Source organism: Narcine bancroftii, chromosome 1, assembly GCF_036971445.1.
Source record: "Narcine bancroftii isolate sNarBan1 chromosome 1, sNarBan1.hap1, whole genome shotgun sequence".
Classification (NCBI taxonomy): domain Eukaryota; kingdom Metazoa; phylum Chordata; class Chondrichthyes; order Torpediniformes; family Narcinidae; genus Narcine; species Narcine bancroftii.
The window spans coordinates 121,184,142-121,199,408 of record NC_091469.1 but is presented as its reverse complement, the minus strand read 5'-3'; the positions used below and the strand labels follow the sequence as shown (position 1 = coordinate 121,199,408).

The window sequence follows — 15,267 nt, the reverse complement described above, 5'->3', positions numbered from 1 at the left end:
TTCCTATTTCCCAGTTCTGTAAATAGTCCTCAAACTGAATAATTGCCACCACCCTCACCCCCCACCCACCTCACAGCATCTGCCCCAGTTTCTGTGTGTTTCCTGTAGTTTTTCCACTTTGAACTATTCTGCTTTGAGCAGAGAGCTTAAGAGGATGTCTAACAAAGCCATTCCACATTATGAACGGTTTTAATAGAAGATGTGGACAGAAATCATTTTCTCTATCAAGTGTATCAACAGCCAGAAGTCATACCAAAGATTAAAAGGCTCAAAAGCTGGAGGGAAAATGAGGAAGAATTATTTCACATTTGGTATAGATATGATCTGAAATGCACAAACTGAAAATGTGATTGAATCATTGGAAAGGAATCCCTCTGACCTGCTGTGTTTCCCGTCAGTTTCAAAATCATTACTTTTGAAACCTCTTAAACCAGTGGTTTTCAAACATTTTCTTACCACTCACATTGGCCCAATTCCTTTGAGCTATGAAACTGTACACACACAACAAATCAATTAGGTACCGTTAAAACAGAGGTTTTCAAGCCTTTTTTTTCCACTCGTATACCACCTTAAGTAATTCCTTACTAATCACAGAGCACCTATGCCATAGGGATTACTTAAGGTGGTATGTGAATGGAAAGAAAAAGTTTGAAAACCACTGGTCTAAACAAACTGTTGGAGGAAGTCTGCAAGCCAAGTAGCAAATGTGGAGACAGACGGGTGGTCAACTTTTTGGATTGTGACCTGCATCAGATCTGAGAGCGGTCAAGGAAGACAGGCTGTAAAAGGGGAAAAACAGAGATCCAGGTGATAGGTAGAATCTATGGAGGGGATGACTTACAGTATTTTTGTATGTTCAACTGCCACAAGACATTTTTCTAAATGATCCAATGGAACTAGAGAGGGGGAACAAGATAAAGTGAGAGACTGGAAAGTGATAAATGAAGCCATATAAGAGAGATATGATTGGCAGCTGGTACCAGATAGAGGAAGAGGTAGGAAAGGAAGAGCAGGGAAGAAGCAGTCCAGGTAAATAGGTATCTGTCTTTTGGGCAAATGGAAATGGGAAAGGTGAATAAAGGAGAGAAAACAAGTGGGTCAGTGGGGGAATGGTAAGGGGGATTGAGGTGACATGTAACCAGAAGACCATGACCGTCTTTGCAGACAGAGCACAAGTACACTGCAAAATAATCACCTGATCTCCACTTGGACTCAGGCACTGAATGCAATAGGCAAGGTCACCCTCATAATAAACATAACATCAGTCTTAACTTTAATTCTTTTTCCTATCAAATTTTACTATACAATTTTACTTCAGTGAGTTACAATACATTCAAAATATATGTAACTGTTCTGAGGGAATGAAGAGGAAAAAAAGTCATTCCTTACTATGCAGCTACATTATTTATTACCAAGATTCTTCATAAAGGTTACGCAGTTTTTAATTGGTTAATAATTCCAAAATACACAAACTTTCAGCAGCAGGCATCTTTACCTTTCAACGCGCGTCTCACTGAGGCCAAGTGAAATCCGTAAAAAATTGTACCAGGCGCTCTCAGAGAAGAGAATGGACAGCAGTGCCCCCTGCTGAAGCAATTCAGTGCATGTTGTAATTCCCAAAGCATTCAGCATTTTCTCTGTTACTTTTCCTATACCAGGGACCTACAGATCAAAGTAGCAAGAAAAAAACAATTCATATTCATTCAATATCAAAATAGGATCTACAGCCACTTACATAAAACCCTTATTAGGGTAAAGCGTCGCAGGAATAGCAGAATAAAATTGCTATATTGATGACCAAAACCTTGATCAGAAGTGTGAGTGGTGGCAAGGGAACAGGGTGAGAGGACAGATATAATTGTAAATATCTAACTTGGTTTAAAATTTGTTTTTAAAGGTTTTTTTTTGCTGCTCATTCTCTTCAGGTTTGTGTTCAGATCATGCATGAGATATAGACTGAACTAAGATTGTTTAGCATATACATGTGTTCAAGTAGATTGATAACTCCTCTTGAACATAGGATAAGAATTAAAAGGACAAGAATAGATTAGATAATTTTGCCACTTACTATTTTAATTAGGTATGTTGTGGGTATGGTTGTGTCCTTTAAGATGAGAAAGCAATTTTTTTTAAATACATAGGGTTAAGGTTAGAGATCAAGAAACTACAGACATTAGATACATTTTGGGAATGTTTATGAGACTATTAAAGTTTTTGACAGATCAATGCATAAGTTAAATTCCTTTTTTGTTAGATATCTTTTATCAAGGTATTTTCCAGATCAAATCTTGCGATTTATTTATTTTTTATAATTTATTACAAATATCTTTTATTTAATTTGGCATAGATGTCATGGGTTGATGGGCCTGTTCCTGTGTTGTTTGGTCAATCATTATCCACTAGTTTGATGAAGTCAATTGCACGTTATTTGGCATTGGTAAACTACCCAAGTCTGAGTGGGTGGAAGGAGAATTGAGTTGAGGTGAAAGGCTAGTATAAAGTGTGCAGATACTGTGATTATAGCGAAAACACGGAAAAACTGGAGGTACTCAGCAGGTCTCACAGTGTCCATAGGAGGTAAAGATGTATTACCGACGTTTCGGGTCTGAGTCCTTCCTCAAAGAATGAGAAAAAGTAGGCCATGCTGGTCTGCACTCCTTCCCTGGCCATTTCTTTTAATCACCTTTTGTCTGTTGATCTGTAATTTCCCCTCCACTCCGGCTTTTTTTAAAAAATTCAGGCGCTGCCTGCTCTTTCTCATACCATGATGAAGGGCTCAGGCCCAAAATGTCGGAAATACATCTTTACCTCCTTTGGACACTGTGAGACTTGCTGAGTTCCTCCAGCATTTCTATGTTTTTGGTAAGAGATTGAGACTGATGGGATTGCTATGCAGCTGACAAGAGATTCAATGAACCAAACAACCTCCCTCTATAGTGTAAGCAAATACGAGAATTATCAGATATAGAAAAAGTTTAACAGATGTCTTTTTAACCAAAGCAGAGAGCCAGTTTCTCTTATGTTTCATAATTAGGGAGCGTCAACCCAGCAGACATTTGTTAATGGATGCTGTACATTTGCTGTGCACTTCAAAGAAATGTATTGTATATGAATCGAGGAAATACATAAACAGGTGCTTGCAGTCTCCCCTGACAGTGACATCATGTCTACTGTATAATCCAACTCCAAATACCCATCTATTAAGTCACATATCCCCATGTACTTGAAGAACAAGTAAACTAGCATTAACTGTCATTGTAAATTATACCACCTATTCATAATTACTCCCAGAAGGCATTCATATGTGATCCACACTAATCCGAGGATCTGACCTGGAGTCTCCATGTTGATGCAATCACAAAGAAGGCTCGTCAGTGGCTATACTTTGTGAGTGTCTGAGGAGATTCGTTCAGGATATCACCAAAAACTCTTGAAAATATCTACAGGTGTACTGTGGAAAGCATTCTGGCTGGTCGCATCACTGCTTGGTATGTAGGTGCCAACTCTCAGGACGAGAATAAACTCCAGAGGGTTGTTAACTCGGCCTACGACATCACAGGTACCAAATTCACTCCATCGAGGACATCTACATGAGGCGGTGTCTTAAAAAAGCAGCCTCTATCCTCAAAGACCCCCACCTCCCAGGCCACGCCCTCTTCACTCAGTTATCATCAGGAACAGGGTACAGAAGCCGAAAGACATGCACTCAACTGCACAAAGACGGCTTCTTCCCCGCTGCCATCAGATTCCTGAATAATCAATGAACCAAAGACACTGCCTGACTTTTTGTGCACTTCTACTTTTAATTATTTTTATTTATAGTAATGTTGTAAGATGGTTATAATATGAATGTTTAGACTATCCTGCTCCCACAAAATGCTGAATTTCATGGACTTGTTTTTGACAATAAATTCTGATTCTGTTCCTGGATTTTCCACTGTACAGTAAATAAATGTTTGTTTCTCTCAGTTCCCTTAATATCATGAAAAATCAGAGATCAACTCATCCATTAATTAGTTAAATTTCAACAAACACAACCTCAGATTATATTATTTCACCCTTGGAATTTAATTCTTAGAATTCAAGTCCCGCTTGTGTGGCCCACTGATATCAATACATGCTGGTGTTGTACTAGAATATTCTAGGAATAATAATAATAAAACCTTTGCTCGATTGTCTCCTCGTCCTCTTAATACAAAGCCCTGCATTACAATGGTCTTTTGATTATTTTCAGAATTATGATGCATAATTATATTAAATTTGTTTGGAACTTCAGATTTGACACTTAAATTTAAATTTAGACATACAGCATGGTAACAGGCCATTTCAGCCCACGAGTCCATGTCACCCAATTTATACCCAATTAACCTACACACTTGGTACATTTCGAATGGTGGGAGGAAACCAGAACCTTCAGGGAAAACCCATGCTGACATTGGGAGAACATACAAACTCCTTACAGACCGTGCAGGATTCGAATGTTGCTGGTACTGTAAAGGAGTTGCGCTAACCACTAAATGAAACTATTCCATCCTACTTTTGACTACATTAAAATGAATTTATCATGGTTTAACTTCTTTGAAATGCATTTTTTCAACTTAAGAAGTCTTGCGTACTTTCTAAAATTTAAGTAACTTGTACAGTGAGCAGCTGCAAACATAATACCAATCTTTTGGAGCCTCCAAAAGTCACATCCAACTACTTAAATATCTGCTCACTAGAGTTAAACAAGAAGTCTGCAGATGCTGAGGTCGAGTACAATACGCAAATGTGCTTGTGAAACTCAACAGGTCACGCACCATTCATTGCAAGGATAACCAATGTGAACTGTGTGTACGTTCTCCCAATGTCTGCATGCATTTTATCTGGGGGGGGGGGGAGGGGGGTTCCGGTTTCCTCCCACTGTTCAAAAAAAAACGTAATGGGGCGTAGGTTAATGGGGCGTAAATTGGGTGGCACGGACTTGTAGGGCAAAATTGGCCTGTTACAGTGCTGTATGGCTAAAAAAAATTTAAATTAAAAATTCAGGCCTGTGCCCTTTATCAAGGTACCTTTTACTTCCGTTGGATGTTGCTTAAACCTGCTGAAATTCCCCACAATCAATGTCCGAGAATAACAATGCACATTCCCATCCTTGACGTTCAACTTTTAGCTCCTCATGAAGAATTTACCCCTGTAATTCCCTTCAAATATCTCCATCCATTATTTTTAGTCTGTTTTCTAAAAGATTTGTCAAATCAGGCATGACTTTTATCCAACCTATAAAATCAGAAACAAAATCCATAGAATGTGCTCAGGCACCAGAAATTATGAAAATAAGTTTAAACCTCAAGGCCATTTGTGCATTATAACTTTAGCAGTGTATTAAAGAAGCGGAAACTTTGCGATATATCTCTTCGCTCAAGTTGATGACCTTGACTGTGCTCTATTTATAACATAAAATGATGCATGCCACAGGTTACCTTTCTAATCGGCAAATTCTTTACAAAGTCCATCACAGCACTGCTGTCTGCTGGAATTTGATACTGTCCATTTGGTTTGTTTACTTCACTGCAGACTTTGGACAACATCATGTTTGGTGCAATTCCTAGAAACACAAATTAAGCAATAAAAGTTTGTTCAGCAGCTGTTTGTTCTTGGTCACATGGACCAAGTGCACAATATAACAGCAAATCCAAACAAGATGTATTAGGTGGTCAAAGGAATAGATAGGATTCCTGTTAACAGTTTGCACTAACTAAATAAAATTGGGAAATTTAATGGGCACATAAGGAGAATAGGCTATAGCAAATTAAGTGAGAGAAGGGGATGGATGGGGTTGCTTGAGAGCTTGCAAAGAATATATGAACAGAATGATTTTCTTCTTCATCGTGATGAAAGCAAACATGTTGCTCTTTTCCCAAAGTTGTAGCCATTTCAAACAGGTTACTGGCTCATTTGTGGGACCAGCAATGTGACGAGCAGGTGAGAGCTAAATCAGACGTGGACAAGGACTGTGGGGGAACAAAAGATAGATGTTACCTGCAATCTTCAGTCTCAGAATGACCTTCAGGATGGGTTTCAGTCACCTCGATGAATTAAATAGGAATTTCTTCTCAACTGAAAAGCTGGAGGAACTCAGCTGGTCTTTTCAGTGTCTATAGGAGTCAAAGATATGTTGCTGACTTTTTGGGCCTGAGCCCTCCTTCAAGGATAAGCGGAATAAGCCAGAAGCAGGAAATCTCAGTTTCAGAATTCAGACAATGTTGGGTGGGGGAAGAATCCAGACCAACAAAAAAAGGTGTTAATTGGATATGATAAGGGTTGAGGTAAGAATTAATCATGTTTGTACAAAAGGAGACACAATGGAGACACAGAGATAGGAGACGGGGGAAGGGTTTAACGAAAGCCAGAGAAGTTGATATTAATGCCATCCGGTTGTTGGAGGATGCCCAGTCGGAAGATGAGGTGTTGTTTCTCCAATGTCCAGGTGTTCCCAGTCTGGCAGTGCATGAGACCATGGACAGACAGGTTGGCATGGCAATAAGATGAAGAATAGAAATGGGTGGCCACTGGGAGATCCACGCCATTGCGGAGGACAGAGCACCTCGGCAGCGTCTGCAGACTTTCGTGTTTCACTTCTTCCAAATTGCACCAAGCTATTAATCTGGTTTGTTTTTTTTGCTTTTTCTGGGAGTTATACAGTAAATGGTGGGACATTAAGGAATAATAATATACAAAGGAAATTTTAAATCACTTTTAATGAAGCTGGCAATATAGGTAGATTGGATGGTGAACAAAACATTTGATATGCTTGCCATCAAGGGTCACACCACAGAATAAGAAAAAGTTTTTGTTATGTTGCAACTTTAAACATTTTCGTCTGTGGTGGGTAAGTTGATGGAAAGTGTTCTGAGGGATGGCATTTACAAATATTTGGAAGAACAGGGATTGATAGGTAGTAGTCAGCATGGTTTTGTCAGGGGTAGATCATGCTTAACAAACCTTATAGTTTTTCAAGGGGGTTACAAAAAAGATTGATGAAGGGAAGGCTGTGGATGTTGTTTATTTAGACTTTAGTAAACTTTGTTAAAAGTTCCCCACAGGAGGTTAGGAAAAAAGGTGGAAGCATTAGGTATAAATAAGGAGGTAGTGAAATGGGTTCAGCAATGGTTGGATGGGAGGTGTCAGAGAGTAGTGGTAGAAAATTGTTTGTCATATTGGAGGCCGGTGACTAGTGGAGTTCCTCAGGGATCGGTCCTGGGTCCACTATTGTTTGTTATATATATATATATATATATGTGTGTGTGTATTGACGATCTCGGAGAAGGGGTGGTGAATTAGATAAGTAAGTTTGCAGATGATACAAAGATTGGTGGTATTGTGGACAGTGAGGAAGATTACCGTAGCTTAAAAAGAGATATAGGAAAGCTAGAGGAGTGGGCTGAGAAATGGCTGATGGAATTTAATACGGATAAGTGTGAAGTGTTACATTTTTGAAAGGCAAATCTAAGTAGGTCATATACATTGAATGTATATGTTGCAGAGCAACAAAGGGATTTAGGAGTTGTGGTAAATAGTACCCTCAATGTTGATACTCAGGTAGATAGAGTGGTGAAGAAGGCATTTGGAATGTTGGCCTTCATAAATCGAAGTATTGAATTCAAGAGTAGGGATGTTATGATGAAATTGTACAAAGCATTGGTGAGGCCAAATTTGGAATACTGTGTGCAGTTTTGGTCACCAAATTATAGGAAGGATATAAACAAAATAGAGAGAGTGCAGAGAAGGTTCACGAGAATGTTGACAGGATGTCAGGGTTTGAGTTACAGAGAAAGGTTGAGCAGCCTGGGGCTTTTTTCTCTGGAGCGTAGAAGATTGAGGGGTGATTTGATGGAGGTGTTCAAGATTTTAAAAGGGACAGAGAGACTCAACGTGGATCGGCTTTTTCAATTAAGAGTGGGGGATATTCAAACCAGAGGCCATGGTTTGAGATTGAAGGGGGAAAATTATAAGGGGAACATGAGGGGAAATTTCTTCACGCAAAGGGTGGTTGGAATGCGGAATAAGCTTCCGGCGGAGGTGGTTGAAGCAGGGGCGTTATTAACATTTAAGGAAAGACTGGATAATTATATGGAGGGGAGATGATTGGAGGGGTATGGATCAGGTGCTGGTCAGTGGGACTAAGAGGGTGGAGATTTGTTCTGGCATGGACTAGTAGGTCCAAACTGGCCTGTTCTATGCTGTATATGGTTATATGGTTAAATGGAAGGCAGAGAATTGGGAAAACATAGAACACAGAACTGAACAGCACAGAACAAGTCTTTCAGCACACAATTTTGGGTTGACTTATATAAACCTACTCCACAATCAATACCTCTCTCACTGCCCATAATCCTCCATTTTTCTTATATCCGTGTGCCCATTTAAGAATCTCTTAAAGTTCCAATTGTATCAGCTTCTACCACCACTCACGAGTGTGTTTCCATGTTAAAAATCTAATTCTAATAACTCCCTTAAATTTTTCTCCTCTCACCTCAAACGAATGTCCTCCAATATTGGCTCCTGCCATTCTGGGAAAAGAGTGCTAGCTGCCTACCCTATTTATAACTCTAATTATTTTACATACCTCGATTAAGTTTCATCTCATCCTCTATCACTCCAAAGAGAAAAACCCCAGCTTGCTCAACCTTTCTTCAGAAGATATATTCTGCAATCCATGCAGGATCTTATTAAATCTCTTTGCATACTCTCAAAAACTTCCACATCCTTCCTATAAGGCAACTAGAACTTGGTCTAATCAGAGTTTTATCGAGCTGCAGCATTACCTCAAGGTTCTTGAGCACAATCCCATCCCACCCCCCCCACCCCCAACTAATGTAAGTCAGCACATCATATGCCTTAATCACCTTATAAACTTGCATCACAAGTTTGAAGGAGCTATGGACTTGGACCTCAAGATCTCTCTGTTCCTTCCACACTACTCTGCCTTCAAATTCAATCTTCCAGTGTATTTCACTTTTCCAGATGAACTCCATTTCCCATTCTCTGCCCAACTTCATATCCTGATTATATTCCATCATAACCCATGACAACCTTCTACACTATCCACAATTCCTCCAATTGTTGTGTCATCTTCAAACATTCAGGACCACCCCTCCACTTCTTTTCCCAAGTCATTTACAAAAATTACAATACATCACTAGACACTGATCTCCAGACAAAATATTCTCCTTCTACCCTCTGCCTTCAGTGGGCAAGCCAATTCTGAATCTATGCACCCATATTTCAGTGGATACCATGCCCTGTGAATCTACCATGGGGGAACCTTGTCAAATGCCTTGCTAAAATCCATATACACACATTTGCCACTCTATCTTGATCAATGTGTTTAATCATTTCCTGGGCACACAACTGTTTACAACATGCATAAATGATTTGGAGGAGGGGGACCAAGTGTAGTGTTTCTAAGTTTGCCGATGACACTAAAATGAGTAGAAAGGGAAATTGTGTAGAGGACACAAAGAGTCTTCAGTGAAATAGATAGGTTAATTGAGTGGGGAAAAATCTGGGAGATGAAATACATTGTTGCTAAATGTGTGGTCATCCACTTTGGAAGGAAAAATGGTAAGGTGGATTATAAAAGGTGAAAAAATTGCTATCGTGCAGAGAGGCTTGTGAGAGCTTAGAAATGAACCACAAAATATAGTTTGCAGGTGTAGCAGCTAATCAACAGATTGGCATTCATTACGAGAGGGACTGAATTTAAGAGCAGGTAAGTTCTGCAGTAACTGTAGAGGGTACTGGCTTGGCTGATTTTGGTGTGCAATGTGCAATTCTAGTCTAACTTGAGAAAGAATATACTAGTTTTGGAGGCAGTGCAGAGGAAGTTCACCTGGTTGATTCTGGAAATGAATGATTTAGCTCATAATTAGAGAATGAGTAGACTGGGACAATATTCATTGGAACTTAGAAGGACTTAGAATCTCATTAAAAATGTTTCCAAGAAATAGCTAAGAATAATTTCACTGTCATATGATACTATAGCCTCAAGATCTGAGGGAGTAGATTTAAGACAGAGATGAGGGGGAGCAAATTCTCCCAGAAAGTAGTGAATCTGTCAAATTCTCAGCACAATGATGCAGTAGATGCTACCACATTAAAACTTTATTTACAGCAATAGTACAAGCTGATTCTATCCATATAAACCTGTGCTGCCCAATTACACACCCAAATTAACCTACAGCTCTGTGTGTTTTCGAGGGTGGGAGGAAATCAGAGCACCCATGTACACAGGGAGATGAGGACACCCCTTACAGACAGTGCCTGATTCGAACCTGGGCCGCTGGCACTTTAACAGCATTGCGCTAACCATCTTGCCAACTGTGCCACCCAGAGTTAGTGAGATCAGATTTCTGAACAGGTGTGAAATCAAGAATGATGGGGAATAGGCAGGTAAATAAAGCTCAATCCAAGACCAGATCTGCCATGATCTTATTAAATGGCAGAGAAGCTCAACATCTAGATGGTCTACTATTTTTTATGTTCTTTTAATGACATAGTGCAGATAAAGTGGATTAGCGTATGCAGACAAAGAGGTCCATATATATTTAGTGGACCTAAGAGCCTTTTTCTATGAAAGGTGAATCAGAAAGATGTTTGTCACTTTATTTGAAATGGTTTTCCTTTCCTTATTAAATTAAAACTGTGCTTTGTTAAGCCAAGACATGGAAAACCTTCAGCCTGGGAGCTAAATTCAAGAAATACCAAAGATTTTGAGAATGCCTAGGATTGAACTACATCCAACCTTCCAAGTACCAGAACAGAGAGTTCCTTTGGAGCCAATGGGGATCATGTTTTCGAGACATTGGTTCCTCACTTACCAGCATCAGGCCATTAATCTTAACCTGACACAAGAAGCTTGGGTTTGAATCCCACTCCACTTTGTTACAAATATTTTGGCTGATGTGCCAGTGCAACACTGAGGGATAGCTACAGTGTCAGAAGAGATGCAGGGTCAAGGGTAGAAGTGCGGCACGGCTGGAAGAGCTGCTTCATAGGTCCAGAAACCCAAGTTCCACCCTAGAGTTTGTACCGTGACTGTGTCAGCTTCCTTCAGGTCCCCTGGTTTCCTTCTACATTCCAATACTGTGGAGAGATTAGTTAACAATGAAAAATTATTCCTTGTGTGGAGGTGAGTGGTTGAATGTGCGTTGGGGGCTGATGGGAATGTGGAGAGAATGAAGTAAAGGGATTAATGTAGGATTACTGGAAGTGACTAGTTGAAGGTCAATGAAGATTTTGTAATCCCACTAATTATATTTCATCTTTTACCAGTAATTATGACATCAAGCTACAAAATAAAGTACTACATAATTCCATCACTTTCTATTGTTCACAGCAGACTATTTAGGCTATGTCTGTGTCCAAAATTGAAACAGAATAGAAAAATGATCATGGAATCATTACCGGCACTTGCTGTTAATTTTGTCGTCTGTTCAATTCTGAAACGCATTTCTTTAACAGCCTCCTCTGCTGTTACACCAAACACAATTGGCTCCTTCGTCTGCTGTACCGCACAATGAACTGGTTCCAGCTGTGACAACATGGGAGGGCTGTCCTTGAAAAGTAATGGCGAAGTAGCTCCTGAATCTTCATTGGATGGTTGTAAATTATCCATGTTTTCATTTTCTGTATCAATAATTCAGTAGAATTATCAGTGTTAAAAGAGAACTAAGGTGAGAAGGAAAAAGAGATCTGAGGGACACTTTTTTCCCCACAGAGGTTGGTGGATATAAGTTAATGGATAAATATTGGAAGAATTTGGTAAGATTAGAGTAGGCTACATACATACACACATTTTAAGACATCTTATTTGAAAGACTGAAGAATTCATATTTAGTGAAGAAACAATGGAGAACCTGCTATGCACATTTCACAAGTAGGTGCTAATTGAAATGAATTGACCATTGTTTGGATTAGAGACAGGCTGGCTGATTAACTACAATGTGCTCACGCAAAGGTCAATGAGAAGTTTTGTTTATCTAAGACAACAGATAGGAGCAGAAGGATAACTCCTCTTGTTTGCTGAAGAAGGTGGGGGTTTTTGCAAGTGAGAGAGTCACATGGGCTTTCTGGCAGTTGGCAGTGAGAGAGAGCGAGAGAGAGAGAGAGAGAGAGAGAAAAGCTCAACAAGCTCTCTCTCAGCCAGTATGTGTGTGACACTAAAAGAGACCGAACAGTCACGATTGAAACAAGCCAGGAAAAGCTGGTTGGAAACAGAAAGCTCCAGAGTGGCGGATGGCTGGGAGTGCTATCTGTCTAATGTTTCTCCTGGAATAATAGGAACAGAAAGAAACTCTGTGGCAGACTGTAAGAAAGAGGTTATCATTTGGAGAACCCTGATGGGGCAAGTTTCATCAGCGAGTCATTGAGGTGACTAATGGTAGTACTTCAGTTGTGGAAATCCTGGAACAACACATCTCTTTCTGCAAACCCTACAAGAACTTTCCTGAGCAGTAAACATTTACCTTTCAAGCACAAAAGCCTGGTGAACTTTATACATGTTAAATTCTGTGCATAGTATAAGAATTGCCTGCAACCAGAGAACTTAGAAGAAGAAGTGAGATTGGACTGTGAACCAAAAAACTTTTCTTAAATTTACACACACATCATACACGTGTGCTTAGAGTTAGAAGGGGGCTAATTTGGATTAGTTAAGTAAATAGAGATAAGTTAAAGTTTGATTCTATTTTCATGTTTAAAGTTAATTAAAAACAACTTTTTTAAAATAACCATTTGTCGTGGTGAATATCTATTGCTGCTGGGTTTTGGGGTCCTTTGGGCTCATAGCATAAGGAAGGAGTTGCCAGAGAAATTGGTGGAAGCAGGGGTAACTGTAACATTTAAAAGAACTTGGGCAGGTACATGGATAGGAAACGTTTAGAGGGAAATGTAGCAAACAAGAAAATGGGACTAGCTTGGTTGGCATGGCCAAGTTACAGAATCGAGTATTTTGGCAAAATAAAGTAGCCCTTTGGACATTTTGGCGCCCACGGTTTGGCTCTGGCCCGACTCCCCACACCATTCACTGCCTGCTACTGCCTGAACCCCTGGTGTTGCAGCACTGCCTGAATTCTCGGCACTTTAGAAACACCCTCCTCCCAGGAAACCACTCCCTTGAAAAAGATTTTGGGATTTATTGTTATACTTATTAGAGTATTTACGAGGCCTTGTACTTCTGACTTTTTTTAAACAAGTATTTTTAATTTTTAAACAATTTTAAATTAAATTAATTATATATTCCATTATATGTAATTAAACTTACTATATATATATATATATAATTTTAATTTACTAAAATCCCTGGTTTTTGATTGTTCCCTGACTGTTTTTAATAATTTAAATTTATTGTTATAAACTATGAAAAGCGCTTGTTTGCTGGGGGAGGGAGTTCCTGCAACGCTGGGGGTTCAGGCAGTGCGGTGGGATGGAGTCGGCCAGCAGATGGTGAGTGGGGTGGGTGGGCCAGAATGTCCAGTGCCGAACTGTGGCCGCCAAAATGTCCAGCGCCAAATTGTAGGTGCCAAAATGTCCTAGACCCACAAAGTTAGGTTAAAGGGCCTTACCCTGTGGAGCAAAACCCAATATGACGCTGTGCAGAATTTGGGTGATTGTTTAAAATTGTACAGTTCCATTTCTTTTACTAAAATTCCACCTGACAAAAAACAATTGCAGCGATTTGGACACCGTAATTATAAAATCCATTCTTTTTTTATTTTATTCTATATTTAAAAACTTCCATTGTTTACCAAAACAACTTAATTGTATACAAAAGATAAGGTTTACTCTCCTGCAGCCAAATTGATTCCTGAGAATGTGATGTGTTTATTCAGGACAGATTTGCTGATAACACCACTGTCATCGGCAGAATCACAGAGGGTAATGAGGAAGTGTACAGGAGGGAGAGAGGTCAGCTAGTTGAGTGGTGCCATAACAACAACCTTGCACTCAACATTTGCAAAACCAAAGAGCTAATTGTGAACTTCAGGAAGGGGAAATCAGGAGAACAGAAACCAGTCTTCATTGAGGCATCAGTCATAGAAAGGGTTAAGAACTTCAAGTTAATAGGTGTCACCATCTCTGATGATCTTTCCTGGGGACTTCATGTCAATGCAATCACAAAGAAGGCTCACCAGCGGCTATACTTCGTGAAAAGTTTGAGGAGATTTGGTATGTCAGCAAACACTTGTAAAGGCACTGATTTACCAGAGCTTACAAACAAAGAATATACTCACTCATTTATTTCAGTACACCATGAACTACATTATCATGACAGACCCCCTCCTCCCCCCCCACCCCCACCCCCCCCACAAGCCTCTGAGCCATGAAAGGAGGCGACTGAATAGAAACTGTCCTGCTATATAACAGCCTGGAGGGCTGACAGTTCGGCCCAACCCTGAATGAGAGTGCAAAACAGACAATGCACGGGCAAGAGTGCAACTGGGCCTCTGACACAGAACATGGACCGTTGATATTCACTGGTTTCAACCTGTCGATGGAAATTATGTCAGCGTTTCCATTCCTGTCAATCACAAAAGTCTTTGGGTGGTGTTGTATGACCTGAAAAGGACCATTGTAAATGGGCTGAAGTGGTTTGTGAACACCATCATATCGGAGGAACAGAAGAGTACACAGCTGTTAAATCAATTGGAACATTCACTTTAGGTGAAACCTACTGCGTAGGATAGGTTGAAGTAATCTCACGTTTTCCCAAAGACAGTCAACAGGGTGACAGATGTCACAGACAAAAGACAGCAGTTGACATGCCCAGGGGCAGCCGTGGCCTCTATTGGCAGTCCTGGTAATTTCCCAGCTACGATTTGTAGAAGTCACAAGGTGGCTGACAGGTCCAGGAAGCAGCACCAAATCTCCGACGCTTCCAACAAATACATTGTCCCTCGCCTCTACCATGTCCTTGACCACCACGATTCCAACCAGGTTGATGGAAGGAATTCCATTGTATTCCCAAAGCCTGAGCCTTTACAGTCGGTGCTGCCAGTGCTTCACTCAGTTATCTTCGAATGATATGGTGCTCTCTTCGATTGAGAAGGTGCTGGTGCTTCACAAGACACAGTAAGCAGTTGTTTCAGTTCCATTTGCTCCTGTTGACTAGGGGAGAAACCATTCCTTCCATCTTCCATGCAGAGGTCATGAACATAATGAGGTTGGCATGATCTGCCAAATGATCGAGGATGGACATTTGAAAGACACTCCCAAATGCTTTTG

At 40.1% G+C, this 15,267-nt stretch overlaps 1 protein-coding gene across 7 annotated transcripts in view; it reads right to left on the bottom strand.

Annotated features, from left to right (window-relative positions):
- Window positions 1–15,267, bottom strand: part of polk (polymerase (DNA directed) kappa) — a 142,369-nt gene that overhangs the window by 24,489 nt on the left and 102,613 nt on the right. For 6 of the 7 annotated variants that reach the window (XM_069937479.1, XM_069937512.1, XM_069937484.1 and 3 more), the window contains 3 exons: window positions 11,449–11,670; window positions 5,463–5,587; window positions 1,496–1,662 (listed from right to left, as the gene is read on the bottom strand). In XM_069937479.1, coding sequence (XP_069793580.1) covers window positions 1,496–1,662; window positions 5,463–5,587; window positions 11,449–11,670 — 514 coding nt within the window. The remainder of the gene's footprint in view (window positions 1–1,495; window positions 1,663–5,462; window positions 5,588–11,448; window positions 11,671–15,267) is intronic. The other variant, XM_069937518.1, reaches the window with a different exon arrangement.